General features: G+C 47.5%; 7 protein-coding genes across 7 annotated transcripts; 3 read left to right on the top strand and 4 right to left on the bottom strand.

Annotated features, from left to right (window-relative positions):
- Window positions 1-425: 425 nt before the first annotated feature.
- Window positions 426-1,735, top strand: BDV27DRAFT_170295 (glycoside hydrolase family 88/105 protein; the record flags this gene model as incomplete). The annotated part of the gene is made up of 3 exons (XM_032075263.1): window positions 426-1,065; window positions 1,156-1,586; window positions 1,649-1,735. Exons 1-3 carry the CDS (start codon window positions 447-449, stop codon window positions 1,733-1,735), a joined length of 1,137 nt encoding a protein of 378 aa, XP_031930110.1. The 5' UTR covers window positions 426-446.
- Window positions 1,736-2,139: 404 nt separating this feature from the next.
- Window positions 2,140-4,285, bottom strand: BDV27DRAFT_124561 (ankyrin repeat domain-containing protein; the record flags this gene model as incomplete). Its single annotated transcript, XM_032066108.1, has 1 exon — window positions 2,140-4,285. Exon 1 carries the CDS (start codon window positions 3,960-3,962, stop codon window positions 2,142-2,144), a length of 1,821 nt encoding a protein of 606 aa, XP_031930109.1. The 5' UTR covers window positions 3,963-4,285.
- A 2,070-nt stretch (window positions 4,286-6,355) lies between these two features.
- Window positions 6,356-8,882, bottom strand: BDV27DRAFT_82344 (sugar porter family MFS transporter). The gene is made up of 7 exons (XM_032077702.1): window positions 8,764-8,882; window positions 8,246-8,703; window positions 7,825-8,186; window positions 7,617-7,766; window positions 7,339-7,550; window positions 7,181-7,273; window positions 6,356-7,131 (listed from the first exon to the last, which is right to left on the bottom strand). Exons 1-7 carry the CDS (start codon window positions 8,844-8,846, stop codon window positions 6,867-6,869), a joined length of 1,623 nt encoding a protein of 540 aa, XP_031930108.1. The 5' UTR covers window positions 8,847-8,882; the 3' UTR covers window positions 6,356-6,866.
- A 2,170-nt stretch (window positions 8,883-11,052) lies between these two features.
- Window positions 11,053-13,151, bottom strand: BDV27DRAFT_170292 (major facilitator superfamily domain-containing protein; the record flags this gene model as incomplete). The annotated part of the gene is made up of 8 exons (XM_032075262.1): window positions 11,053-11,309; window positions 11,375-11,819; window positions 11,887-12,031; window positions 12,092-12,334; window positions 12,447-12,559; window positions 12,698-12,823; window positions 12,876-13,003; window positions 13,146-13,151. 8 exons carry the CDS (start codon window positions 13,149-13,151, stop codon window positions 11,151-11,153), a joined length of 1,365 nt encoding a protein of 454 aa, XP_031930107.1. The 3' UTR covers window positions 11,053-11,150.
- Window positions 13,152-16,068: 2,917 nt separating this feature from the next.
- Window positions 16,069-18,150, bottom strand: BDV27DRAFT_143168 (uncharacterized protein; the record flags this gene model as incomplete). The annotated part of the gene is made up of 1 exon (XM_032070055.1): window positions 16,069-18,150. The coding sequence occupies one exon, from the start codon at window positions 18,148-18,150 to the stop codon at window positions 16,069-16,071; it is 2,082 nt and encodes a 693-aa protein (XP_031930106.1).
- A 1,816-nt stretch (window positions 18,151-19,966) lies between these two features.
- On the top strand, window positions 19,967-21,313 carry BDV27DRAFT_155405 (uncharacterized protein; the record flags this gene model as incomplete). Its single annotated transcript, XM_032072134.1, has 1 exon — window positions 19,967-21,313. The coding sequence occupies one exon, from the start codon at window positions 19,967-19,969 to the stop codon at window positions 21,311-21,313; it is 1,347 nt and encodes a 448-aa protein (XP_031930105.1).
- A 2,402-nt stretch (window positions 21,314-23,715) lies between these two features.
- BDV27DRAFT_155404 (uncharacterized protein) lies at window positions 23,716-24,066 on the top strand (the record flags this gene model as incomplete). Its single annotated transcript, XM_032072133.1, has 2 exons — window positions 23,716-23,983; window positions 24,041-24,066. 2 exons carry the CDS (start codon window positions 23,716-23,718, stop codon window positions 24,064-24,066), a joined length of 294 nt encoding a protein of 97 aa, XP_031930104.1.
- Window positions 24,067-25,899: the final 1,833 nt, after the last annotated feature.

Raw genomic sequence — 25,899 nt, 5'->3', positions numbered from 1 at the left:
ATCTTGCTAAGAGGTCCGATTTATTTTAAACATCTCACGTTAAAACAACCTGTATGGCCTAGATTGTTTACTGTTTGGTGGAGTAATGCACCCCTCATATGGGTCTCCTCTCAAATCCTTGGGCATAACTGCCAGTGTCTTGGCTAATATCAAAATAAACAGCGCAGACTAAGAAAAGAAGACCCAGATGGGAAATTCCACCATTTACCATTATGCTATGGTGTGTTCTATGCAGCTAAATTTAAAGTTGCGGGGTCTTATTCGTGGGGTTTTCGGCGGCAGTCGAAGGAAACAATTCATCCGTGTCTTGGCTTGAGAGCTGCTTGTATCAGGGTGTAAATAACCGAGGCTAGTGTATATATAAGATCGTAGAGCACATAGATAGCTATCAACGGAAGTAAGAATCAGGATTAGCCATCATACTAGTCTAATTACCGCTCCTCACGATGAGAGCATCTTTAGTCCTCTTCGCCTCTACGGCAGGCACAACGCTGGCGACCAGCAACAACTACACAGAATGGATGGCTTCATCTTGGTTGTCCAAATCGGTGCCCCTATCCCGGAATTACGCTTACGGGGTTCTCTACCGAGGCATTGAATTTGCACATAACAAAACCAACAACCCTGAGTATCTTGACTTCGTGGAGTCTCAACTTTCCGGCGTTGTGAGTGATTCCGGCGAGTTGATCGACTATAACCTCAGCGACAAAATATCTCTTGACGATCTGCGGATCGGCACAAACTTTCTGGCTGCTTGGGCCGCTACTGGTCAAGAGAAGTTCAAGCTAGGTGCCGATACTCTACGACGACAGATCGACTTAACACCCCGCAATGAGGGAGGCGGGCTTTGGCATCGTGATCCCACCTATCCAAACCAGATGTGGCTGGATGGGATCTACATGTCAACGAACTTCTACGCGCTGTACACCGCTTGGTTTGATGCGGACAACAGCACTGCCTGGGATGATATCATGCTACAGTTTGACTTGATCGAAGAGCATTGTTTGCGGGAGGATGGCCTGCTCGTCCACGGGTTTGATTACAGTAAAACTGCGGTTTGGGCTGGTATGTTTAACTAAGTTGAAGCAATCGCTGTTTCGCCCCCTCCCAGCGTCTGTTAGTTTTATAAGACAAGGAAATAACAATCACTTGCAGATCCTGAAACCGGTGCTGCTCCACTCGTGTGGAATCGCGCCCTAGGATGGTATTTCATGTCCCTTGTCGATATCCTCGATTACTTCCCCAAATCTCACCCAGGCTGGGAGACCAACCTGAGCCGATTCCAGAAACTCGCGCAAGCGCTTAAACAGGCTCAGGATGAAAGTGGTGGGTGGTGGTTGATCATGAACGACCAATACCCGAGCGACCCTAGGAACTATATTGAAAGTAGTGGGTCTGCGATGTTCACATATGGGTTCTTGAAGGGCATGCGGAATGGATTCCTAGACAAGAACGAGTACTCCCAGGCCGCTGACAATGGGTATAAGCTGTTACTTGACAAGTTTGTGAGCACGAATGATAACGGGACTTTGAACTGGGAGGGCACAGTGGAGGTGGGAAGTCTGAGCAGTAACGGCAGTTTCGAGGTAAGCTCTCACTTTCCCTGAGGCCTGAAATAACGAAGGTGGATTTGACTGACCGGATGTAGTATTACGTATCTGTTCCCGTTGTGCAAAATGACGTTAAGGGCGCGGGGCCGTTTATGTATGCGAGCTACGAGCTTGAAGCCTATTGATCTGCGGTGATCAAGGGGGGAGGGAGGGGCTGGAAGAGGAAGAATCATATTCGGGAAATAGAAGCTCTAGACAAGGCCTCAGGCGCAGGAGGTTAAGTTACTATACATACGCAGAAATATACAGAGCTTTACTGATTTGGACTGTTGGATGCTGACTCCTGATTCTGATCCAACTTTAACTTAGTAGTAAGGTCCTTTCTGGTGCTATCTACTATTAACATATATTTTCGGTTTGTTGACTTGCACTAATTCGCGTTGGCATTCAACTCCCCGAGCTTCTCCTATTTGTAGCAAAGCCGCGTGGTAACCTCACGTGTACGTACTCTTCTTTCATTTAACCATTATACTATAGACACTGAAAGAAAATTAATGAACAAAACAGTTTTTTCCCAAACCGAACAGTTGCTTACTGCTCGCCTCCCGGATCCCATGGAAAGCCACAATCCTCTGGCTTCCTGATGTTGATCGCTGCAATGCAAGTCAAAGTGCCGCAAATAATTGTATAGATAGCCCAAAACGCGCATTGACTTTTGTCCTTGAACACCCTGCAGTCCTGACAAGGAGGCGAGCTGACCAGTATGACCGCCTCGGTTAATGACGCAGGTAGTGGCGCACTAGCCATATCCATCAGGTCAGTATGTCTGTCTAGTTGCTGATTTAGAATATTCAGTTGGCTTTCTAGCTTCAACAATGGTCGTGCTTGAGGGCTGGCAATCAACTGGTTTAGGGCTGTTTCAACAGATTTGCGCTCCACCTTCAGTGCCTTGATCTCATTATGCTTTCCAACGAGCTTTTCGTCCCCATCCAATAGCTCATGTTTTATACCCTTCTTCCTCTTTTCAAGAGATGTCACCTTGCGACCTATTTCCGTGCCGGATAGGAACTCCTGAAGCTCTTCCTCTACACACTCGATCCTTTCCTCTAATTTCAAGTTCAGGTCGAGGTCGCGTGGAAGAAATACGTGGCGATCAACAAAATACGCTATCAACTGCTTTTCTGCGTGACATGCATTGTATTGGCCGTCCTTACCCCGATCATAGCCATGGGAAGCTAGAACATGACCCACTACTTCCGAGATATAAAAGACATCATCAGTCCACTGTCGACCGTCAACCCTGAGGGACTGCACGGGGCTATGCGACCATCCGCTCATAGCGCCAATAGACGGAAAATTTCCACCTCGCTCCAAACGCGCCACCGTCTTAGAGCTGCTGCTGATTGGATACTCTTCAATTGGGCCGCGTAATACTAACGAGTCCTGCATTAGGGAGGGTGTGAAAGAGTAGGATTCAGATAGTGATAACGTGGGAGGGGTCCCAAAGACAATCTTTGACTTCCTGTTCTCTCCGTCCAAGAGGCGTATAATTTCCTGACGATCAATATCCCTTTTAAATGTGTCCTCGGTATAGCCTAGCCGTGGATTCAATGGAGATGTTAAGCTAACTCTGGTACGCTTGTATCTCTCGGCCCGGTTTTTGTAATAGTCTCGAGCAAAGTCAACAGCTAGTCGATTTTCGCTATCCCGAATATTCTTGTCTGCGCCGTTCTGCAGTAGAACCTTTACATTTTCGGTCCAACCAAAGAGTGCTGCCTCCATAAGGGCACTCCTCCCATCATTGTCGACAGCATCCACATCAGCCCCATACTTAATAAGAAGCGACACCATCTCCGAACACGGCTCAGGTGCTATGCTGATAAGAGTTGTTTTACCATCATGATCTCGCCCTCGAACAAACAGCTGGGCCTCACTAGAAGTCTCCAGGTATTCCTTTACCGCTCTTGTATTTCCTTCGGCACAATCGCGTATCGGTTCAAAAATCCTCTTTTGTTCAAATGGCTCCCTGCCCTGTCCTGGATTGATGGTAGCCATTTCCTTGGAATCTTCCCTGATATTCGCGTATGACTCTTCTCTCTGTGCTGCAATCGTAGCCTTCTGAGCCAGCTCGATTGCCAGATGATCAACATCGTCATCCTCGGTATCACTATCGTGCGATACACAAATATTGACATATCGTCCTCGTCGCTTGTCGATTTCATATGCAACTTGGCCTTGCTCATTCATGGGGAAGCAGCAAAAGTAAGTCTCCATCTTCTCGCAATGTGAATATCTCAGCTTGTCCGTGTTCCAGTTTACGCCGTGGTGATGAACTGCTTCGCAGAATGGGCATCGAATGTAATAGGACCTCGCATTCCACCAGATAACGTCCGCTTCAGGGAATGTTTTCATCGTGGAGGAATGTTAAAGCAGGGTGGACAAGATAGTGTTGTTGCTAAAGTGTGCCTGGAAATAAGTGGACGAGAGACGTGTCTACCAGATGGATCAGCTGGTCTGAAGAAATTGAATGACTGGGCGGAGGGGGTGGTGGGAGAGATATGATGTTGCGCCCACAGCCTTGCCATTTCGCCTACCAACCACAAGGCTGTAATAGCCGCCCACGGAGGGGTGTTGTATGAGGCTCCCGTGGGTCAGTTTCACTGAAGTAGCAGTTAATCATATGTGGTTATATAGGTCCCTCCAGCAGCAGTATGCTAGGAAAAAGGTGACCTGCAGTTTTTATTAGCAGATAGATGCGTGGTCATCTCATTGAATCATTACGATAAAGCACGGCTGGGATATATCGTACTTTCTATTTATGGTTAGCCTACAACCCCAACGTGTGTCTTCACCTTTCTATTCTTTTTTTTTTTTTTTTTTTTTTACTTCCATCGTTTTGTCACACCTGAGGCGTTCCTCAGGATACGAAGTGTCATGGCACATCCTGTAAAATGACATATTCTGACGGTATTACAGGATATGTCAGGATTGGGTTTGGTAAGTAGGTTGGGGTGATCGTCATTTGGTCCAAGTCCAGGAAAAAAGCGAAGACAAGATCATGCGTGTTTCCGCAGAGCATATAGAATTGCTCTCATACGCTTCAAAGGCTCAGACTGGATGATCTCTCAGCGCAGAGTCAAAGTAGCTTCGCTGCTCTACACACTGCATGCTGGAATGGGCGTGCCGATTGAGAGCGGTTGTTACTTGAAAAGGGTGGAGATTTAAATATTGCCGCCAAGGGTGATGTGATGGCGTTTCCCGTGAGTGCTTCAGCTGGAGATACTGCGATTTCCAGTTGGCTAATCCAAAGCAGAGCCTGTCTAACAGTCGTATCTCAGGGGGGCTATATAGTTATACACTGGGCCGTGCGCAACAAGCCGACCTCCATCCTGATTCGTGCAGGAGACACGCTGGGTTGTCGGCACGCTCAGGGTTAGTCACCCCTACACTGGGAGGCTTATCATGCGAACGCTGGACGATGAGTTATATAGTACCCTGAAGCCAAATGGAATGCGCAAGTAGGCCGCTATCGCGATGCCTCTTGAGGGCACGTAATTGGAAAAGCCCTGGCAAGCGATCGTATTCTCCATAATACATGTATTAGAAGGCCAACTGGGACAATGGATTAGCAGGAAGAAACTTTCTCACGTTTTTACTATCAAGATGCCATGGGATAATGCCATGGTAAGCATGCGCCACATTGAGGGAAAAGCTGTGTCATGGTTCTTCAGGTACCAAGTCTGTTGGCATTACTCAACAGTACCCATCTGCACTTGTCATATGAAGATGAGGTGATTTCTGGCCTCTTGACATGTGTCTTACCATTGCACAAATGTGCCGTTATAAAAGGAACGAGGCACGGCCGTGATAATGTCATGTCCGGATCCAGGTGTAGGCGAACAGTCGCTCTTTAGACCACAATGGTGAGTACGCTCCATAATCGCGTTAGGGCTAATACCTCCACATACAAAACGAACCACCACCGGAAATTGAGTCCGAGAAAGACAGGCAACCAAAGCGATGTCTGCCTGATTATTTTTCGTGACCTCCGACGTCTGATTGGTCCTTTCCTGCCAAGACGTTTAATCTGACGTCCGCTCCCACCGGGTTACCTGATTAAGTAACCCGTGAAATGGCCGAGGCTTGGCCCTCGTGTTCCGCCATCCGAGATTACACCCTAAATCGTGTTTTTCCATGTCAAAGGCATGGCCGTTTTCCCTTTACCCAATAGACAATCCTGCTCAGAAAAGGTATCAAAGTATTGTATATTGTACTATGCGGAATAGTTCCCTAAACCGTAACTCATTTCTCGCCGAAAGTACCCCCATCGGATCACATCATTCCCTATTGATCGAGAGACCCGAGATACGGCTCCTCGCTTATTGTTCTTGCAAGGATGTGACGAAGCTAGACGCCTGGTAGGTGTAAGAGTCTAAGCCACCATGATGTGGGGCCCCAGGCCATACGAGAAAGAATCAAGCGATGATACGGTTCGGCTATATCGGATATAAGCCCATTGATGCTTGCTAGGCTCTAACATTATCGTACGACCTCATTATTTCCTTCTTGATAACTTTCTCTTTCATTTTCTTTTTGTTTGTCATGCCAAGCCGGTTCCAACACTCGGACCGCACAGCCAAGCCTCCGTGGCTTTGTTTGTCCCGCACGGTCGACGCCATCGGGCCTGAGCACTCAATTATCCATTCGGAACGCTCTGGCTCATTGATCCTGGTAAGTGTTAATCCTTACAGCTCTGTCAGACTTCCAATCAAGTCAGTCACCTACAGGCGCAACAGTTGTAGAACCCGACACTATGGCCCCTGGTCCCGGCTTAGGCTGTGATGGGAAGGAGTATGGCTTGCAGCATGGCGACAGTTAATTCTAATATGTTCGATGATACATAGTGCGATATGCCCTTGGCAATATGCTTGTTTTACGCCATGTCGAACTTGGCTTGTCACAGATGCTCCTTGGTCGGCGCCACCGTTATGAGTTGCTATATGCAATAAATAAAGACAGGGTTATAAACCTCGGAATAAAGGCTACGGAGCTAGTCGTGATAGCAGGAAACAGTGTTCCCGGCCGTACGTTGAAGATATCATCAGAGTTGGAGTATCATTGTACGCAAGCTAGAGGTCTCCAGTAGCCTCAACGCAATCAAAGGAATGGCAAGAAAACAATAAAGCAGGGTGTTAGAAACGAAACTGACTTGGGAAAAAAGGAGGCAACCCAAATGAAACCACATTCGGGAGGTGGGTATAAGTGATATACATGCGGCCAACTCGACGTCTATTATATTCCTCTCCTCCGTATCGCTCAAGCCTTGACTTCGGTGGTACTGTCGTCGCTCTCGAAGGGCTTGCCGCTGGCCGGGACCGTAGCGCTTTCGCGACGGATAGCCTCTTCGAGGTACTCCGGCTTTAGCTGGCCGTGTTTATCGTAGCGGTAAGGTTCTTTGATGGAGATTGTCACCGCGTTGAAAACGTTGGTTGACTTCTTGAAGATGTTGTCCATCTCTTCCAGGGAACGGTAGCGTGTTTCTGGGAAGAAGAAATACACACAGGGGAACATGAATGCATTTCTGATACTGTCAGTTTCAAACCACTTTCGCGGACACATGGTACTCTTACATAACAGCGAAAATGACATAGGTCTTGTAACCGATATTGGTGAATGATACCGGTGTAATCATAACCACCATGAAGTTGAAGATCCAGTTCGCGCTATAACTCGTTTAGTTTGGCTGTAATGTTAAGATCTCACGTTGTGATGCCAGATAGGCTCTTACCTGGTTGCTAGTGCGTTGGTTGGTGCACGAATTCGCAGTGGGACGATCTCAGCCGGGTATAACCAGGTCATTCCTAGCCAACCGATGGCAAAGAAGGTGTTGAAGACGAAGAGGAACACGGCCTGTCCAATACCGGCTTGGCTGTCACCGAGGTGTGTCAACCGGTAGTTGGTACCCGCCAGCACAGCCATGGAGATAGACATGCCCGCAGCCTAAGGGAACGATCGGTGTTAGCAGGAGCAATACTACAAGAGACAAACAGGGGATGGACTACGTACTCCAAAGAGCATGAGTGGCCGACGTCCAGCTTTTTCGATGATGAAGATCGGGATAAATGCAGCCATGAGGTATTCGGTGCCGTTGCAGGCGGCCAACAACTTTGGCAAATTGCCTTCGCCCAGACCAATTTCGCTGTACAGAGAGGGAGCCTAAGAAACTGTCTTAGTACCCATGTATCAAATATCAGGAGCATAGGCGATATCTCACATAGTACGTGATAAGATTAATGCCGGATATCTGCTGGAACATCTGATTGACATAAGCGAGCGCCACGCGATGGAATTCCCGGTACTCGCTCATATCGAACAAACTTCGGTAAGAGCCCTTCGACATTTCCTTAACGGTCTCCTGAATGGATCTGAACTCGTTCACAATATAGGGGTCGTCACGTGGCTTTTCATTAAGGTATTCAAGGATTTCCAAAGCCTCATCGTTGCGGCCCTGCATCACCAGCCACCGCGGAGATTCGGGCAGGTTCATAATCGAGATAAAAATCACTACAGCGAAGAGAATCTGGAAGGCGAGTGGAAAACGCCATGCCACCTCACTATTGGGGATAAACGAAAATCCTAACCCACAGCTATGAGCTATTCTTCTGCTATGTGGCAGTAAATTAGGTGGAACTCACCGTAATTGATCCAGTAACTGAGTGTAATGCCTCCAGTGATGAGCATACCCTCAATCATGACCAGCTTACCACGATCATGGGCTTTGGCTGACTCTGACTGCCATGTGGGCACCGTACTCGTGTTCATACCATTCCCGATACCAGTGACAATCCGACCGATAATAAAATGTGGCAAATGAAACGCGGTTGCTTGCAACAAAGCCCCAGTCGCCATAGTGCAACAACCGAGGAAGATCGTTTTTCGTCGACCGAGTGGATTTCCGATAAAGATAGTCAAGATGGAGCCACAGAAGCATCCCAAATTGTAAGATGCGACGGCAATGCCCTGGTTCAAACTGCGCTGCGATTTCAAAGCTTGGTCGATGCCCTCAGCTTTGTCATTGATGTCGGGGAAGTATTTGATAAAGGACGGGAGGTCCAGCAGACCACCGGTGACACCCTGATCATATCCGAAAAGCCTGTTTGCGACACCAATCAGTTGCGAGACCTGACATTATGCGACAAAGGCGGCGCCGTACAAGAAATCAAGACTGCCCAGCGAGCTGATAGCCAGGTTCAGCTGTCTGCCTCTAAATCCAAAGAACCTCGGTAACCCAAACATGTTGTTCAAGTACAGCACATATGGCCGGAATTGAAGTTTGGACAAAAAAAAAATTGATTAGGACCTGGCGAGAGAGCGCGCAGCTACTAGTAATAGTTATTTAAATGTAGTATTCAACCACCCCCCCATCCGCGCTCTCGGCTTGATCAATGCGGTAATCCGAGATCACAGAATTTCTCCAGGATATAACAAGGGCCAAGATACGGGGAAAGACGCTATACTTTGCGGGGATTGGACATGACATTGTGGCCGGCCTGGGGAAGTGGCTTGCCAGGCTAAATGGTACCTAGACCAAAAGAGTAGTTCGTACTTTTCGGAATCACAATCAGGACCAGCTATCCATGACGTACAAACCCTTGGCAATGGGAGAGAAATCCTTGGCGGAAGGAATGTGGTAATATAACTCTCTCCTACCATTAGTCGAAGGAAGTCTTAGGGCTTGGGGGCTAATTTACGAGCGAGTCTCGGCATCCGCGAAATGGCTTGCCAAGGATGCAATGGCCTCACACAACCGACACCTATCAAATAACACCTTATGCAGTTGGGAGGGGACCTTCCCACACGAGATCCTTGCCTAACGGCAAAAATAACGGAATTAGTCCAATATGAGCTCATCTCACGCTATACATGCTTCAGGTTGATTCCTCGGAGCTAATCGTATATGCGACGAAGAGGCGCACCAATGCCCTGGTTCCCGGCGCTGCACGGCACGCTGAGTGACTCTCCAGAATCCGACAACTTTGCGGGATGTTAGTGGGTTGACAATCTGACATCCCAAAAACGGTCCGATTACGCCCGTGGAGGTAACCAGACATGACATGCGATGAAGTGAATGTAGTTAAACATGAAAAGGGAGGCAGTTGCGTGTCCATGCTCTCTATAGCGAAGAGATATAAAACTCATAAGGCGCCCCATGTACAAATTTGCATTTCTGAAAAGGAAGCCTGGTAGCTTGTATCAATTTCCTGATAGCTCAGCCATGGCCTATAACAGACTTCCATAGATTGAAAGTCCAATAAAGCTGCCAGTCTATCACGAATCCTTAGCAGAGCACCTTCTAGACTTTTCATCATGTGAATTCTTTGAAAATGTAGTCAGCTTAGAGCGAGAGGAAAGAAGCTTTTGTTTGCGCCAGATATATATGGCCCTGTCGTGCCAAAATCCCGCTAGGTCTTAGACCCAGAAGATCGAACAGGGATTCCTTTCTGAAACACCAGCTTCCATCTTTCGCGTTTTGAAGAAAGACCGCTTGCTCATCGGGGAATATGGACAACATCCTAGAAAGATCATCCCCTCTTGATGCTCTAGTGGTGCTAGAGATTCATAACTCCTAGTAGTACATAGATCTACTAATTCAATATCTGAAACATATTATGATCTAAAACATCTAGGAAGTATAAACGCAGGAAACTACGCTGAAGAAGCTGCTTGGAGCACGGACCAAGATCCCTGGCTCGTCTATTATACATTGCTTCCAGTCTTAGAAATCGAATTAAAGAATATTCTTAAACTAACATCAGCTTTAAGTATTTATTTCTATTGTAAAGTAACTATAGCAAGCAAAAGACTAATATAGATTTTCTTCTTTTTTTTTTTAAAAAAAGAAAATAAAAGCTGTATTTACTAAAGCTAGTCTAATGTCTAAAAAATGCGTGCTCTTTGTACAGGAGGTTCCTAAGGCCAACATTAGCCACTGCTATAGCTACGCATTCCGACTAGAAGAACAACATATTCCTCGTAGGTCTACTGCTCGTTTATGATTGTGTAAGCTGAGCGATAAAGAAAAGTGAACAATCCGGAATGTGCGACTTCATGCAACACACAGTGGAATAGTACCCAGCATCCCAAATCTGGGCGGAAAACGCGCAGGTTATATTTTGTGACTGCTCTGAGACCTCTTCGTAGTTCAGCTTTTATTGCAAGTGCGAATGTCGGAAATCACATACGTAATCGAGGTTACAACCACAAAAGTACTAACGCCTGATGGAAAAGACCAGCTGCTACCCTACACTAAATACACGAGAACCAGGTTCAACTAACTACTCAAAAAAAGAAAACCAAAGCGAGACGAAATATGGCCGACGGGGCGCTGACTGAGGGTTACTTCGGCGTGGAAACCTAATTCTAGAGGTCACCAAAACTTCGATAAAATGGAACCAATTTTGACCTCCAGGATGCCAGCCATTATGTGTTCATTGTGATAAATTCTCAATAGCCGCTGCGTCTTCCAGGCTTCCAAAGAGTATCAGAGGTATTTCGTCTGCTGTGGCTTGTTCACACCTTCATAATATTACGAAAACCAACTCAAGGCGCGTATCGAAACCCTGACACGCCCTCCAGGTCACCTCGCTTCCCTTCGTCCACCAGGCGGTTCTGTCGCTTAAGGTAAAACGAAAAAACCAATGTGACAACGGTATATAGCATTTGCATCGCAATCGTGGCCCACATGCCAGGGAGATATCTCTGCAGAACCAAGATTAGTGCCAACGTGGAGGAAAAGAATAATAAAGCGCTATGAGGACACTCACCGGCGCATCCTGCGTCCTAAAAATAGTGGACCCCGCAATCCCCCCTGCAGCACCTACAGATATCATCGCGGCCGCGATAACACCGCGTTTCTCCACAGTTGGAATCTGGCTTTGCCCATATGATAGCGTCCCTGGTATATTCGCCTGTGTTCCGAACACGGCGATGAATAGGCCGAAGTAACGAACACCTGGTGGTCCGCTGTAGAGCGTGATGAGGAGCCCAACAACCGCGGAAAGCGATTGGGCCACCAGGATAGCCCAGCGAATTTTATACTTATCTGACAGCCAGGCCATAACCAGGGACATTATTACGGCGAATACATATGGCGGTGACGAGAGTATTTGAGATAGGGCGTAGCTGAAGCCCATTCCTTCTCGGAGAATGATGGTTTTGAAGTAGGCAATGGAGTAAACACTTGACGCAGCGATGAAGTACTGGATTGAACTATATCCATGAGATCAAATGAGTATATAACGACAAGGAGTGGGAGTTAGGGGTGGGAGTGTGTTACAAAACGATAATCTTCCAATCCCAGATCATCACCATCGCCTCCTTAAAGCTGGGGTGTTTGTACTCTTTCTCCAACTTATCGACGGATAGTCGAGCGATCGCAATCTGTTTCTGTCGGGGCGTCAACCAGCTTGCTTTATCGGGAACTTTATAAGGTCAGCCTTGATTCTCACAGGGCTCAATAGTGTAAGGTAAACAGAGCATACACTCCACGAGAAAAAACGCGGCGGCAATCCCGGCCACAATGGTCGCAATTCCCTCGATGATAAATATCCACCGCCAGCCCTGTGTGTATATTCCATCGCCAACTCGAATCAAGGAGAACACGTAGGCCAGGATCGGCCCGAATCCAGATGCAATTAGCGCGGCCATATAGAACAGTGAGACCCTCGTGGCCGTCTCATACTGCCGGTACCAGGATCCGATGATGAAGACTGCACCGGGGAAGACTGCCCACATGTTAATGTATGTAGGTGATATCATTGGGAATAGAATCATACGTCCAGCCTCGAAGATCCCTAGCAACGCACGACACAGGGTTAAGGTCTTCCAGCTATGAACAAAGCCCATCCCCAGGACGCAAGCGCCCCATGATATAATCAGGAAACTCAGCCACACCCTGGCACCGATACGGCGGATGACGAGATTCGATGGGATTTCGAATAAGCCATATCCTGAAATTGGTTAGATGTATCTGGCACCCCACGAGGACGTGTTGTGCCTACCAATGAAAAAGACAAGTAGAGCGATGTTGTATCGTGATCTGTAAACATTAGGGTCAAACAATGCTGTGGTCCATCCGTATAACCCACCCTTGAGAAAGCTGAATATCCGCTCCGAGGCCGGCAATGTAAGCGGAGGATATGTTTGTTCGGTCTAATAGTGAAAGTCCGAAGATGGTGCAGAGCATTGGAAACACGCGCCAGTCAATTGTTCGCCTAAGCAGTTGTTAGTCCATCTATGAACAGGAACAGTGAGTGGCATACTTACACAAGCTTTTTTTCCTCCTCCTTAGCCCACTGTGGAACACTATCAACGTCTCCGTCATTCATCAAACCTATGTCCTTAAGTGGATGGGAACCGGCATCCTCAATCTCTTCTGCTGAGCTGTCTTTGTTCTTCATTCTAGCAGAGTATATGCAGGAGCCTTTCGTGAGTTTATGTCAAAAGAAAAGAATCTACAAGTCTTAGTTTCTTTTTTCCCTTCCCAGCTGATCAGCGATTCAAGTAGTCTTGCCACCCCCCCATAGTATTGAAGACCTGCATAGCTACCCTCGGCCCAGCGGCTATACCTCCTCATTGCCACTCAGTCTAGGACATATAGCAGCTACCATAAACGAAGAGCCTACTCCGTAACCCCTCCTAGTTAGATTTCACTCCATTTACCCCACGGGGTAGATAGCCGCAATGGTGGAGCTGCCTACCGCGAGTCTTTTGGAGCCAATCCATACATAGATCAGGGCTAGGCTTTCCTGACGATCCTGATACGGGGAACCCCGCACAGAATATCTAGCACCCTAGTATAGAAATACACGAACAAGTGATGATTGGCAGTGCCGAGCATTTAGGTTGCTCCACAGTAGGGTCCGGCATTTAACTATCACGGAGATGCGGGGTAGGGTCTGGGACCCTTAGAGTTCATGCACAGAGCATCTGGTATCTTAGGGGGAATTACTATTCGTCAAGTACTAGCACATCCCCGTTGGCTCCATACGATCCTGTTCAGCAAAACCAAGTTATTGTATCTCCTCGATAATTTGCTTTGGCACCCACAAAAGCAGTAGGTGGCTCCAGTCTATCACCACGCTTAACATGATGGCCTATGGATACAGTTCCAACTACTTGCGAAGCTTGAGCAGTAGGGGAGAACAACCTTCATTAGGAAGGAATGCGAGTACCCAATAACAGCAGGTATCAAACATGCCAAGTTTTGACCGCCACTCCTACTCCTCTCATTTGCTCTGTTTCCCATCGTTTAATGCTGCCCAGGAACCATAAAACGCGCGTCCGGACCATGGAACCCAGTTCTGGCAGCCCAAGCACACTGCTAGGACGTCAAGGACGTCCCCTACGTCGCAAACGTAACACGCCCATCCTGCAGTATGAAACCTGCTATCATACTAGCCACTGTATATAGCCGTGACTCCGTAGTAAATCCGTATTGAACATCCTGCACATTCCATGTTGGGGAATATGGAACGTTTACGTGTATCTCCGGCCACGACATTCCTTCACATCACGTATACAGGGCAATTTGAAACAAACTATAAGAGGATTTTGGTAGGCCACGCGAACTAGTCTGCGGATCGCTGTGGGATCTTATAGATGAGTGCGTAGACCACGCTATATATAGGAGTGTTCGGATATGAGATAAATTCAGAATTTCTATTTGGTACAACGCTTACTGGATCTCTCGACTCCGTGATTTCCTACATGGTCGATGTTTTGGCAGAACCAGCCAAAACCGTCCCTCGTAGTTGGTCACAGTTCCCAGAGGAGAAGTGTTGTTGCGAAGTAGCCGCTATGAGTCTCCGCACCCAGAGACCGGAGTAGGCATCTCAACACCATATAACCTCGGAAACAGTTGCGTCTCGCAGAACAGCCGGCTTTTTACCTGCACGAAAATCACCACCACAAATGCATTGCCCCTCCCCCTCCTCTCCACCTGGCACACTGGGCTTCAGCTGTCTCCTAATGTCCTGCCACTGAGCACTCCCATTAATAAGAATGTTAAAATTAGAGTGACCCTGGAATCTTACAGTTCTGTTCTCTTATCCAGCTTTCTTTCTTGTATTGATCACCCTCGATTCATAATAGGGTTAGTATTGTCAGACCTATGGACATATAATCTGCCTCTTGACGGAGCAAATTCTGAACTCATACAAAATTCCGCACCGCAACTGAGTTAGCCATCATGACCTCCTTGTATATTTGCCTTACATTCTTTGACACGCGAATACGATTCACTGCGCCTTACAGGTCTACCCCTTCGTCATCAATCTCAAAACGTGCAATGATACTCTGATATTTCCGTTCCATAGCTTGAACATAGCCCCGATGACAGCGGTACCCTGACTGCGAATCAAATGACGGAGAAACGTGGTAGATTGTTTCGTCTTTCAGGCGCAGAACAACATTACCCAATAATGTTTCTGGGTCGTCGAGGACTTGCACGAACTCGACCATTTATCAGGAGCGGATCACCAAGGTCCAGTACATGTGACTTGGCAATACAGAAGGGCGTGCTGTACGGCGCGTGGTCTAGTGTCTCTAGCGTGGGATGTCGAGGCATTTAGCTGCTCGACCAAAATACCATTGGCAGTTGGTCGTGCGTCGAACCGAATAATCTGGCCAACATGGGATATGATGTGAAGGGCTCATAACACCCAGCCCACCATAGACAACCACACTATCTATCGCTGACGGGTCCCAGGGGAACATCTTTCGATATTTTGTAACAGCGGGGACGAGGACTTGGAATGGCGAATGCATCGGGAATACCTTGAATCGCCGCCTGGTAAGCCCTTCAAATGCTGACTTCACTGCAGGCACATCACAGTTGCCAAAGCGGTTGCAGTCTTCGTGCTCGTCCTCAGCTGTGCTACCCTGAATACCAGTGCTCGATACTGTATAAGTCTCTACCTACTAAGTTTCAGGGCCGCTAACTAATGTTTCCTAGTTGCAATGTGCGTGCTCTCAACCCGACTCTACGCAGCTAATAGCATTATTCCTCGCTGGATATCTGCCGCATACTCTCAGGCAAAAGTGAACAAAGCCTCCTTGCTTGCTATTTTAAGCTGTATTGCCGTTGCCGAATTCATCTGTACCCCATACATGTGGGCTGCTTGCGACAGCCCCGCCGTATCTTATGGAGGACAGAATTTCTGTAGCCGTATTTCTTTTAAAAGAATTCTACTTGGACTCCTCTTAATTCTAACTAGAGTGGCACAGCTTCCCCGCTGAACCCGCGAATAATACCAGTAATATACTGTTGACATTACATATACTCTTAGAATAGAAACAGGTTCATAATACTATACGCCAGTAGACATAGCATAGTGGTGAGGATCGATTGAGGATCAATGCTGCACGCTAAAAAAAATATTCATGAATACAGAAGAGCCTTTGCTCTAGCTAGCACTACTCCCATCTCATATACAAATCAGAAGGCTCACATCCAAGTTCACCAATCTGCACACATGCCGGTATACTTATCATACACAGTACCTTCCGGGCATTCTGAATCGCCGGTGGAAGGGCCACCTGTAGCAAGACCGCCCGAGGAAAGACCGCCCATAACGGGACAGTACTCGAAGCTCATACAGTCACCAGATGCCAGGGCACAGTTCTTGCCATTGAAGACCTGACCAGGGGGGCACTGAGGTGGCTCAACAGCCACACACTCCTTCGTCTTCTTGTCGAAGATGGTGCCAGGTTGGCACGCTGGCGGCTTCTCCGCTACACACTTCTTGCCGTTGAACTTCATTCCAATGGGGCAAGCAGGTTCCTCGGGATGGGCACACTCCTCTCCGTCAAAGATAAGCCCTTCAGGACATTTGGGTACTTCACCAACACATTCCTGACCGTTGAAAGTGGTTCCTGGGCCACACTCTGGCTTACTGTCGGAGACACATTCGCCGTTTACCAAGGCGTAGCCGGGTTCACATTCCACGGTCGCAAGGTTGAGACATTTTCCGTTGCTCCACTTGTGGTCTGGTGGGCATTCGGGATCCTTGGGGCTGATGCACTGCTTCGAGTCCCAGACTGTTCCCTTGGGGCAGGTAGGAACGCCAACTACGCAGCCACCTTCAAGCAAAGTAGACCCAGGAGGGCATTGAGGCACGGAGCTTGTAAGACAGTCGCCCTTGCCATTGTGGACGGAGCCGGGTGGGCAGGAAGGAGTACTGGTGGAAACACAACGGGTACCATCGAATGTGGTATCTTCAGGGCAGGTGGGGATCTGCGGAATAAGACATTCCTCGCCGTCCAAGGTGTGGCCCTCCTCCGCACAAACGGGGGTGTGAGTGGTAGAGACGCAGCTAGTTCCGTCAAAAACGAATCCATCCTCACAAGAGGGTTGAGAGACGCTAGTGCAAACACCCTTCTCGAACCTGGTTCCGGGCGGACAGTTAATCTCAACGGTAGAAATGCAGTTCTCCCCAGACAGTGTTAAACCAGGAGGACATTCAGGCTTCTCCATCATAGAGCAAGTGGATCCTTCCAGGATGTGACCAGGAGGGCATTCGGGGAGTTCAGTTAGAATACAGCGGCTGCCATCCAGCTTCGCGCCAGGAGGACATTGGGGAATCTTGGTAGCCTGCTTTTGGCAGTACTTGCCCACCTGGGTGAGGCCTGGGGGGCATTTGCCACTCGTATCTGTTTCAAAGAGACAGACGTCACCATTCCAAGCCATACCATTAGGACAGCAGCGGGCAACACCGGAAGCAAGATCAGTGGAGAGGAGGTTACCGGGAGGACATTCGGCCGCCTCGTTCAGTACACAGTTTTGAGAGTGTAGGTCCAGTTCGGATCCCGGAGGGCAGCTAGGCTTGTCGGTCGAGGTACACTTTACCGTGCTAGGGTTGAAGGTGCTGCCCTCGGGACATGATGGTGGAGTATCAGATACGCACTCGCCGTTCTTGACCTGGCTCCCTTCTTCGCACACAGGAGTAACAACCGAAGCGCAGACTCCAAGTTTCTCATTATACTCTGTGCCAGCGGGGCAGACCGGGGAGCCGACACTGATACACTTCCCATCGCCAAGCTTCAAGCCCTCGGGACATTGGGGCTTCTTGACACTGACACAGGTCTTGCCATTGAAGGTGTAGTTTGTAGGGCATGCCGGCAATTGCTTCGATAGACATACTTTGCCGTTGTACTCAAGGCCCGAAGGGCAGGTTGGTGCTCCGGCTACACACGATGTACCCTTCAGCGTGGTAGGGGGCGGGCAAGTTGGGAGACCATCAGAGACACAAAGGTTGCCGTCATATTCGCTTCCATTGGGGCAGATCGGCTTGAACTTTGAGACACATTTGTTGTCCTTGCGAATAAAGTCCTCAGGACAGGTAGGGACACCAAGGACACAAGCCTTGCCGTCGAATTCGGTTCCCTCGGGGCAACACTTAACAAGGCCGGTGCTCGGGTCTGTCAGTGGATGAATATCATCCAAGGTATACTTGGCTTTACCACGGGGGGAGCTTCGGGCCTCTACATGGTATGCAGAGATGCCGACGAGGAGGGCGAACAGCCCGGTTGCTTTGACCATGATGACCACTATGAAGAACAAATCAATAACAATCCGCAATAAAGAAAGCAAGCAGAGGGCGGTACTCCCATTTATATCCGCAATTTCCACTGCTGTGTGCTTTGCAGCTCAAGAGATGAGATTCAACCTGGCTCTGTTTAGGATGGCAGCGGCCTATTCTAAGACCCACAAAATGTATTAGGTCCCACTTTGCGTCGTAGCCGGGAACTTAAAAAGCGACTATCATTGCAAGGTAAAGGCAAAAGGGGTCGTGTGGCGAACTGAACTTCAATTCACTAGGCTTAGATCTCAGTAGATCCTGGAATAGACCATAGTGGTGCGGCAGATTTTGGTGTAGATGGCACTTTAAAGTGACGCAAGAGATTTAATAGGATAGTGTATTTGTCAAGATTCTATAAACAGCATTGATTTGCAGATTAACTAGGTGCATTGACCCTAATGCCTTATTACTACCCCGATCACTAGATCCACCTTTGATGGATGGTCTCCTTTAAGGTTTTCTTTAGTGATTGCCCTTCTTGTACAGGGTAGATAGATATATCAGATCTCCATTCAGTCAAATGCCCGTATAATTCTCCCAACAAATGAATACTAGAGGTTTCAGAGATTTTACCCCACGGCAAGTTGAATTGAACTTCATCCCGTTCCCCGGGAATCTCGTGGCGGGCTGAGATCGCTCGGATGGCTCCACTCCCCTGTGGGGTAGCTGAACTCGCTTCGGTAACTAGTAGCCTGCGTGATTTGTTCCCTATGGAGTATGTGGATCACAGTAGCCCAAAAGAAGAAAGCTGAAGAGTGAGCAGGCCGGAGCTAATGCTTCAAGAAGGCGCTGGATGGTTATGCACCGTCCGTCACTGACAGCGGAAAGGTCGGAGGTACCCTTCTCTCGGGGCTTCTTTTCCACCAGCGACTCAGCTCGCAAACACTAATAGCTCGAAGCTGTAGGCTAGTTGAACCTTATTCAATTCGCGTGAAGATCTCTGGCGTTCTTGACACTGGCGGTCACCTTCCTCTACGCGTTGGTGGCTCTGGTAGAACCCACGAAAATCAATTTGAACAACTTCGAAGCACTCCGAGAGTCTAAGTAGGTTGATTGACGATCATCTTTTACATAATCTGCATGATATGAGCTGGGAAGGTCGGGCTCTATCCATGACCGTGGCAGCCCATGCGAAATGAAGATCAGCTTTTCTAATTCCACACGGAACAAACCTTTCCTCAATCCTGTTACGCCGACTAGGCTATCCGGGCATATTCCCATCTTCAGTTCTGCTATTGGAAGGCTGAGTGATGTTACAGGCAGCGTTAGAGGGAAAGGCCGGTAAGCACACTCAAATATGGGTTTAGTGACCAGGAATTGAGAAAGGGCCCAGAGCTGTCTGATGCTCCTCACCCTTCTAATTTACTCCGGCAGGCGCACTGTGGGGCAGCTGAAAAGCCGACAACGTACGGAGTAGTAGCTTGCATTCCAGAGGGGTGCAGATCATCGCAGAGGCGCAGATCCGAGTCTTGAATGTACCTATCACACGCACACACCCATGCGCAGCTCCGAAACATTTGCCTCTAGTCCCACTACTGTGCGAACCATTGCGCAGCTACTACTAATCTAGCAAGGTGTGTGCTATAGGTCAGTCCATAACATCCTATGATCGATGTGCAGCGTGGTTATTCGATATTGGAACCGAACAGCCATCGGCGTATATTTTCGGAACCATTTCCACTAGGGTATTCGCCCAACACCCACGATACATAGCTGCATATTCCTTCTCTTCCGGTTTAGCCTCTCCCACCTTGTTTTGTGAAGAGGACGAGAATCATGATTTTTAGTCCACCTTTGCTTTCTATCTTCCTCTCTGCGAGTGCAACATGGGCTACTCAGGCCCCCTTGGGCTCTGCAAGTGGAACTGGGTGTCTCTCCTTGTCTAGCACCAACTACAGAACAACCTATGATACCTGCTGCTCTGGGGGAAGCACATCCGGCAAAGGATCTGTCAATGGGGTCGAGTTCAACTATTCCTGTGGACGCTGGGCCACTGGAACCAATAAAACACCAATCAAAGGTGTGGATGCTCGTGGATGCGCGAAGCACTGTGCTGCCGACACTGATTGCTTGGCAACATCATGGACTCCCCGAGGCCAGTGCTTTTTAGTGACTACTCAGGGTTATAGCACTGCCTCAGGTAACAACTTCTTGTTGATGGAAAAAACGGGCGGCACAGTGGATGAGCCTGCGCCGGAGGGCGGCTGTGGAAAGCCCGTGGAGGCAGCTAAGGCTCAATGCGAAAAGGAGGCCGCAGCCCGATGTGAAGAAGATAAGGCTACGCTCACTCAAACCGGGAGAGTAGAATGCGAAAAGAAGATGGCTGAGAAGTGCAATGGCGACACTGCCGCCGCTGCCGATGCCTTGAAGGCTCAATGCGAGCAGGAGAAGGCTACCCTCGGTCAGGCCCAAGAGACTGAGTGTGACAGGAGGATCGCCGAGGCTGCGCGTACAGCTGAGAAATCAAAAGCTCAGTGTGAAGCAGAGAAGGCTACAATCGGTCAGAGAGAGAAAGCTGGATGTGAAAAGAGGATGGCGGACAAGTGCAAGGTTGAGACCTCCGGTGCTGTCTCAGCATTAAAGACTCAATTGGAGAAGACGAAGGCCGATATCACTAATGATATGGAAAACAAGTGTGAAGTTGAGAAGTCCAACCAGGCCAAGGAATGGGGGGTGACGAAAGCGAAGCTTGAGGCTGAGAAAGCAGAGCTTCAGACAGCACTTGACGCACTCAAGGAGACAAATGCTGGAGGGACCGCCTCGCATGACGGTAGCGATGTCGCAACACGGTTGGCGGACGTCGGTCCTACTCCACAATATAACATCTGCCCCCAATACGGTGGAAGGGAATTCACAACGACCACATCGTCTGGCAACACCGCTAGGTGGCGGGTCAACTGTAATATGTTCGTCAAGGGTCATTGGTATGTTGACCGACACTGCCCACCTGGATCGATTGTTCAGATCCTGCGTGAGAGACAGGAGAACCGTGAGTACAAAGGTCTTTTCTGGAATCATGTCAACATCTGTCATGAAGTTATCCCAACACCCGGCACTTCTGGGATGTACCTAATCAAGACTCCGAACTTCCCGAACCATGCGTTTATTGAACGTATTGATTAGATATATTACATGAAAGCAGTGAATACAAGGCTGGTGGTTTCTGGTGCTATAGCATATAAATTGGTGAAGCCTCCTCGAAAAGGCATGTTTATAGCTTTGAGATATATAATAGTTATCTTCTTGCTCTCGTCTAACCTCAAGCACCTGTCCCACAGACACACCCCATTGACTTTGGTTTCTAATACACAATCTATCCAATGGTCATGTAGGCTGAATTCCTTGATTAGATTGATTGTGTTGCTTGAATCTATCATGACAGTGGGAAGATAATCGCTCGGGAAGGACAACAGCGCTAGGCCTAAATAGGCACGCGTCAACACTCTCATATGCGCAAGGCCTTCCGCAGAGATGCAGTCACGCGATGACACGGCTGAGATTAGGGTCAACATTGGTGTGTATTAGTCCAGACACATCGAATCCCAGCCGATATAAGGAGTGGCGAAGAATCCTCTTCTCTTTGGGTGCTTGCGGGGTGCTGTTTAGCTTCTACGAGGCAGCATCCATAGTTTAATTTATTACATTCGTAAAGATGGTACATGCACAACGAGTACAACGGACGGCAATTTGAGATTTCTTAGACCAGGATTACTTCCACAAAAGTGTACCATGTCACTGCTGAGCTTTCCTATAAGATAAGTACTTATCTAGTAAGCCTTGATATGCTAGGCCCTACGAAATTTAGTTGAATGAAATCGATTCTTGAGAAGGGCTAGATACTAGTCAGTCAATGAGATGTTTTATGTTAAACTTATTTGTCATGTAAGCAGTTCAGCAAATGGTAGTTAGGTTACAGCAATGGCATGTTATGTCAACGATGATGATCACTGAGCTCAATGGTCTACCTGGGGTTTGCTAATTAGATATTAGATAATGCCCAATGATGTATATGGATAAATGAAAACTCATAGTAATTACAAATATATTCTGAAGCCTGTGTTGCTCTCTTCAGTATAGAATGATCTGGATACTATACCCGAACCAGCCTTGAACAAAAATCTGGGCCTTGCAGATCCGAGGGAATTGCAGATAACGTTGACGTCACTGAGCCGACACTGTTCTAGATTTTTGAAGCCGCAGTACTCCAGTATGCGGTGATTCTACACAAGCCCCTGTAGTGATGACTGCCAGTATGAACAGACGCCAAAAGACCGAACGCCAGGAGTGCATATGCCACGCCCCAAGACCCATATAACAAGCAACTGATAACAGCCCAGCAAGAGATATAAGGGGCGAATGCCCAGCATCTAACGACAGAGAGTCACAGAAACAGGCCAAGAAAGCTTGTTATTATTACCGGCATCCTGAGATCAACAAGTCCTCTACCATTTAAAAATGGAGATAATAGTTAACGGCATAAGACCTTCAAAGTATGCGAAAACATCATATATATGGAGGCTTGGTGAAGGGATAGAGCAGATTAGTTAAGGGCAACCCTGATAGATATGACTTTCTTGCTTATTTCTGTCGCGCTTTATAAAGCAGTCCTTATGTCGGCTCCATCATAGAGTATATGTCTGTTGTTGTCTCACTGTTACATATTCACCCGTTAATCATTCGACCCAGTGGTCTGTATTCCGCATATGTGAACATATTGCTTTATTCCAAGGTACCCTCTACTAGCCGGAGCGACCTACAGCGAGTCTGAATAAACATATGCCGGAAAGGTATCCTCAAGTAGCACTGCCAGCCTCACATTGCCCTAATACAGTAAAGATGGGCATCACTAGGACAAAACCGGCAGGTATTCAATAACCAAAAAAGGAATGATCTACTGATGCCCTATAGAGCTAACCTACTCCGGTTTAGATTCCGTAGATTCCGTCAGTAGGAATCTAGATTCTTCACTTATCTGATCAGGATTTAGGCCATGGCGCCAAGGTTGGTAAGAGGACTATTCAGGTCTTCTTTTACCCCTTCAGGCTCCCTTCTCCACAACTTGATTTCAGCCCCCAACTGGGAAGGATACTACGCACTAACCAGCAGATGAGTGTAGTGCATATGGTAGGAGCAATGTTTCTCGGCACAGCTGGAGTGCCGACGACTTGCATCATGGAGGCTCGGCATAACCAACCTAGGAAACTTCACTGTACATCTGGCCCCCAACATCGACGTCCTTGTTCATAGAGAATGCGGTATTCGCTTGGAACATCTCGCGTGTGCTTTGTATGCACATTGCCATGAACCCCGAGGTAAAGCCCGATGCACTTGATTTGGAATTCAGATGTTCAAGGCAGACTCGAAGGTGAGACACCTAGCATCGGCATATTCTACGACGTACTTGTTCCCTATCCCCCGAATATAAAAGGCAGCAACCATCCCCCTCCTAAACACAGATATCTAGGAACATCACTTATCAATCTTATCAATTTCTCACCTCCCAAGGAACCATATCTACCTTCAAGATGCAATTTAAGAGTCTTGTTCTCTCCGTCTTCGTCGCTACCGCGTCAGCTGGATATGTCCAAATATGTGGTAATGGGGGGACTTGTACCGACACTGGCAGTGCCAACAAGAACACCTGTATCGGCCCAGTAACCGGTAATGGATTTACCTTCACGGCTCATGACATGGACCCCCTAAACAGCATGTCTATCTTTGCGGATGAGGGATGCTGGAACTACAACGTTGCTTATTGTGATGATTGTACCAGTGTTACTTACAATGGAAAGGGTAAGTAGGGGTTCGATATTGGTTTCCTTATGGGTATGTATGCTGATATGTTTTCAGGTCCTGTCTGGGCTATTTTCCATTAGACGGTTTTTGCCGGAAGTGTCACAAGTGGGATGATGTGAGTAGTGGTTGCATCTTGGCTTCCTTCTGGGTATGTATGCTGATATGTTTTCAGGTCCGGTCTGGACTATTCCCTATTAGATAACTTTTGCCAGAAGTGCTCGAAGTGGGATTATGTGGAGTGGTTGAAGTATTTTAAGATGCGATCCATATCATGATTTGGATATTATATTAGCTCGAATACTATTATTATGCCTTTGGCACTAAACTCCCACCTATCTTATTTTTACGAACAAGCTTCCGCATGGGCGGTTATATAGATAGCCACAAGGATATGACTGTCAGGGATTACCAATTATATATAGAGCTAGTTATCTAAACCTTCCCGCCTAAGATAGAATACTGCAGTAGAATTAGTTGTCTCCCGAGAATTGGACCGAGGAAGCGGGAAAACTCTCAATATCAGTACAACACCACTAGGCCTTACTGGTATATCTCTAATTTATTAAGTCTGGTGCAGCCAGGTCGGCTCTATCTCCTCAGTTCCAAGTTCCTAATCAAGAACCCTTTCCCATTGCCGTCATATCTCGCTGATGATATTAGACTGTGGCCATTGGGAATAGTTCCACAAGCCTGTCTAGAAATCTCTCTTAACTGTCACATTATTTCGTTATCCTTTACCCTCGAGGCTGCTCAGGCTGTTGTGTCATTCATCAACCTGGATGTTGTATTTGGTGCCAAACCTTATAATCTAGCAGATATTAGGATCTTTCCAAGCGCATGAGGGATTCGTTCCGATGCCGCTCAAGTATCGCCGTACCACACACTGGCCAACCATGTTTGTGATGAGACAGTGTAAGGATAGAAGAAATAGGTTCTCAATCTGGCTAATAGTTATTAAAATACCCAGCCTAAAAGACTCCCTGGATAGAGCCTTGGGTACGAAAGAATTGTAAAACTTCGATATTTAATAATTATAAGAGGTACTAAAAAGAGCTATAAAGATTAACCTTTATTTCTACTTTTTTCTAGAGTAATACTACTTTGATTATCAGTTTTATTAATATTCCTTAATATAGTACTTTTATTTATTCTAAGTACAGAAAATATAAGATAAACCCGAGTTATATATCGTTGCTTTGGACTGATGGATACTCTTAGCTTTTTCTATAAATAATATTGCTTAGAAAAGTACTATAGTATTATATATAGACTTTACAATCCATTTACGTGTGCAATAATACAACTTATCTGACACTTATCATATCGCGATGTGGTTAGATACCAAACAGCAACAATGGCCGCTAGAACACCTTGAAGGGGCTATAAATTCTGATAGGATAAAGACCTCCGAATTAAGTCCCTATTCTAGGGATGTTATTTGTGGTTTAGCTTGCACAGAGGTTCGATTCATAACTCGTCTACTCATCGCAGCACCTTCAAAATGGCACGTGAGGTTACTCGTTAAGTTAAGAACAGCCGACTGTCTTCCCCTCACGGGGGTTCGTGTGTGGCAGATCGGCAACCTGCCCGTGGCGGGAAAGCAAAGTTTACCGTATGAATGCTTACTAGATTAACGTACGGAATTCGCTGCCGGCCATGCGTCGAACTAGTGCAAGGAAACTTACCCTTTTTGGCCAACACGCGAGAGGCTCCACTTGGACCCGAATTTCCTTAACTTAAACCTCAGGCTTCTTATGTCACTGGAATCTGGCTCTCTTCTACATCTTTCAGATTCATTCTCTCTGTACGGTGTACTCTACCGCCCTCTGGGATGTCTGTCGGGAGGCTTTCCGGTCGCATACCGGTCGACAATGGCTTCACTCATGGCTATCTACTCGGCACCCCGAAGGTCT

This window comes from Aspergillus caelatus (genome assembly GCF_009193585.1).
Source record: "Aspergillus caelatus strain CBS 763.97 unplaced genomic scaffold BDV27scaffold_42, whole genome shotgun sequence".
NCBI classification, from domain to species: Eukaryota; Fungi; Ascomycota; class Eurotiomycetes; order Eurotiales; family Aspergillaceae; genus Aspergillus; species Aspergillus caelatus.
This window is presented reverse-complemented; position numbering and strand designations above follow the sequence as displayed.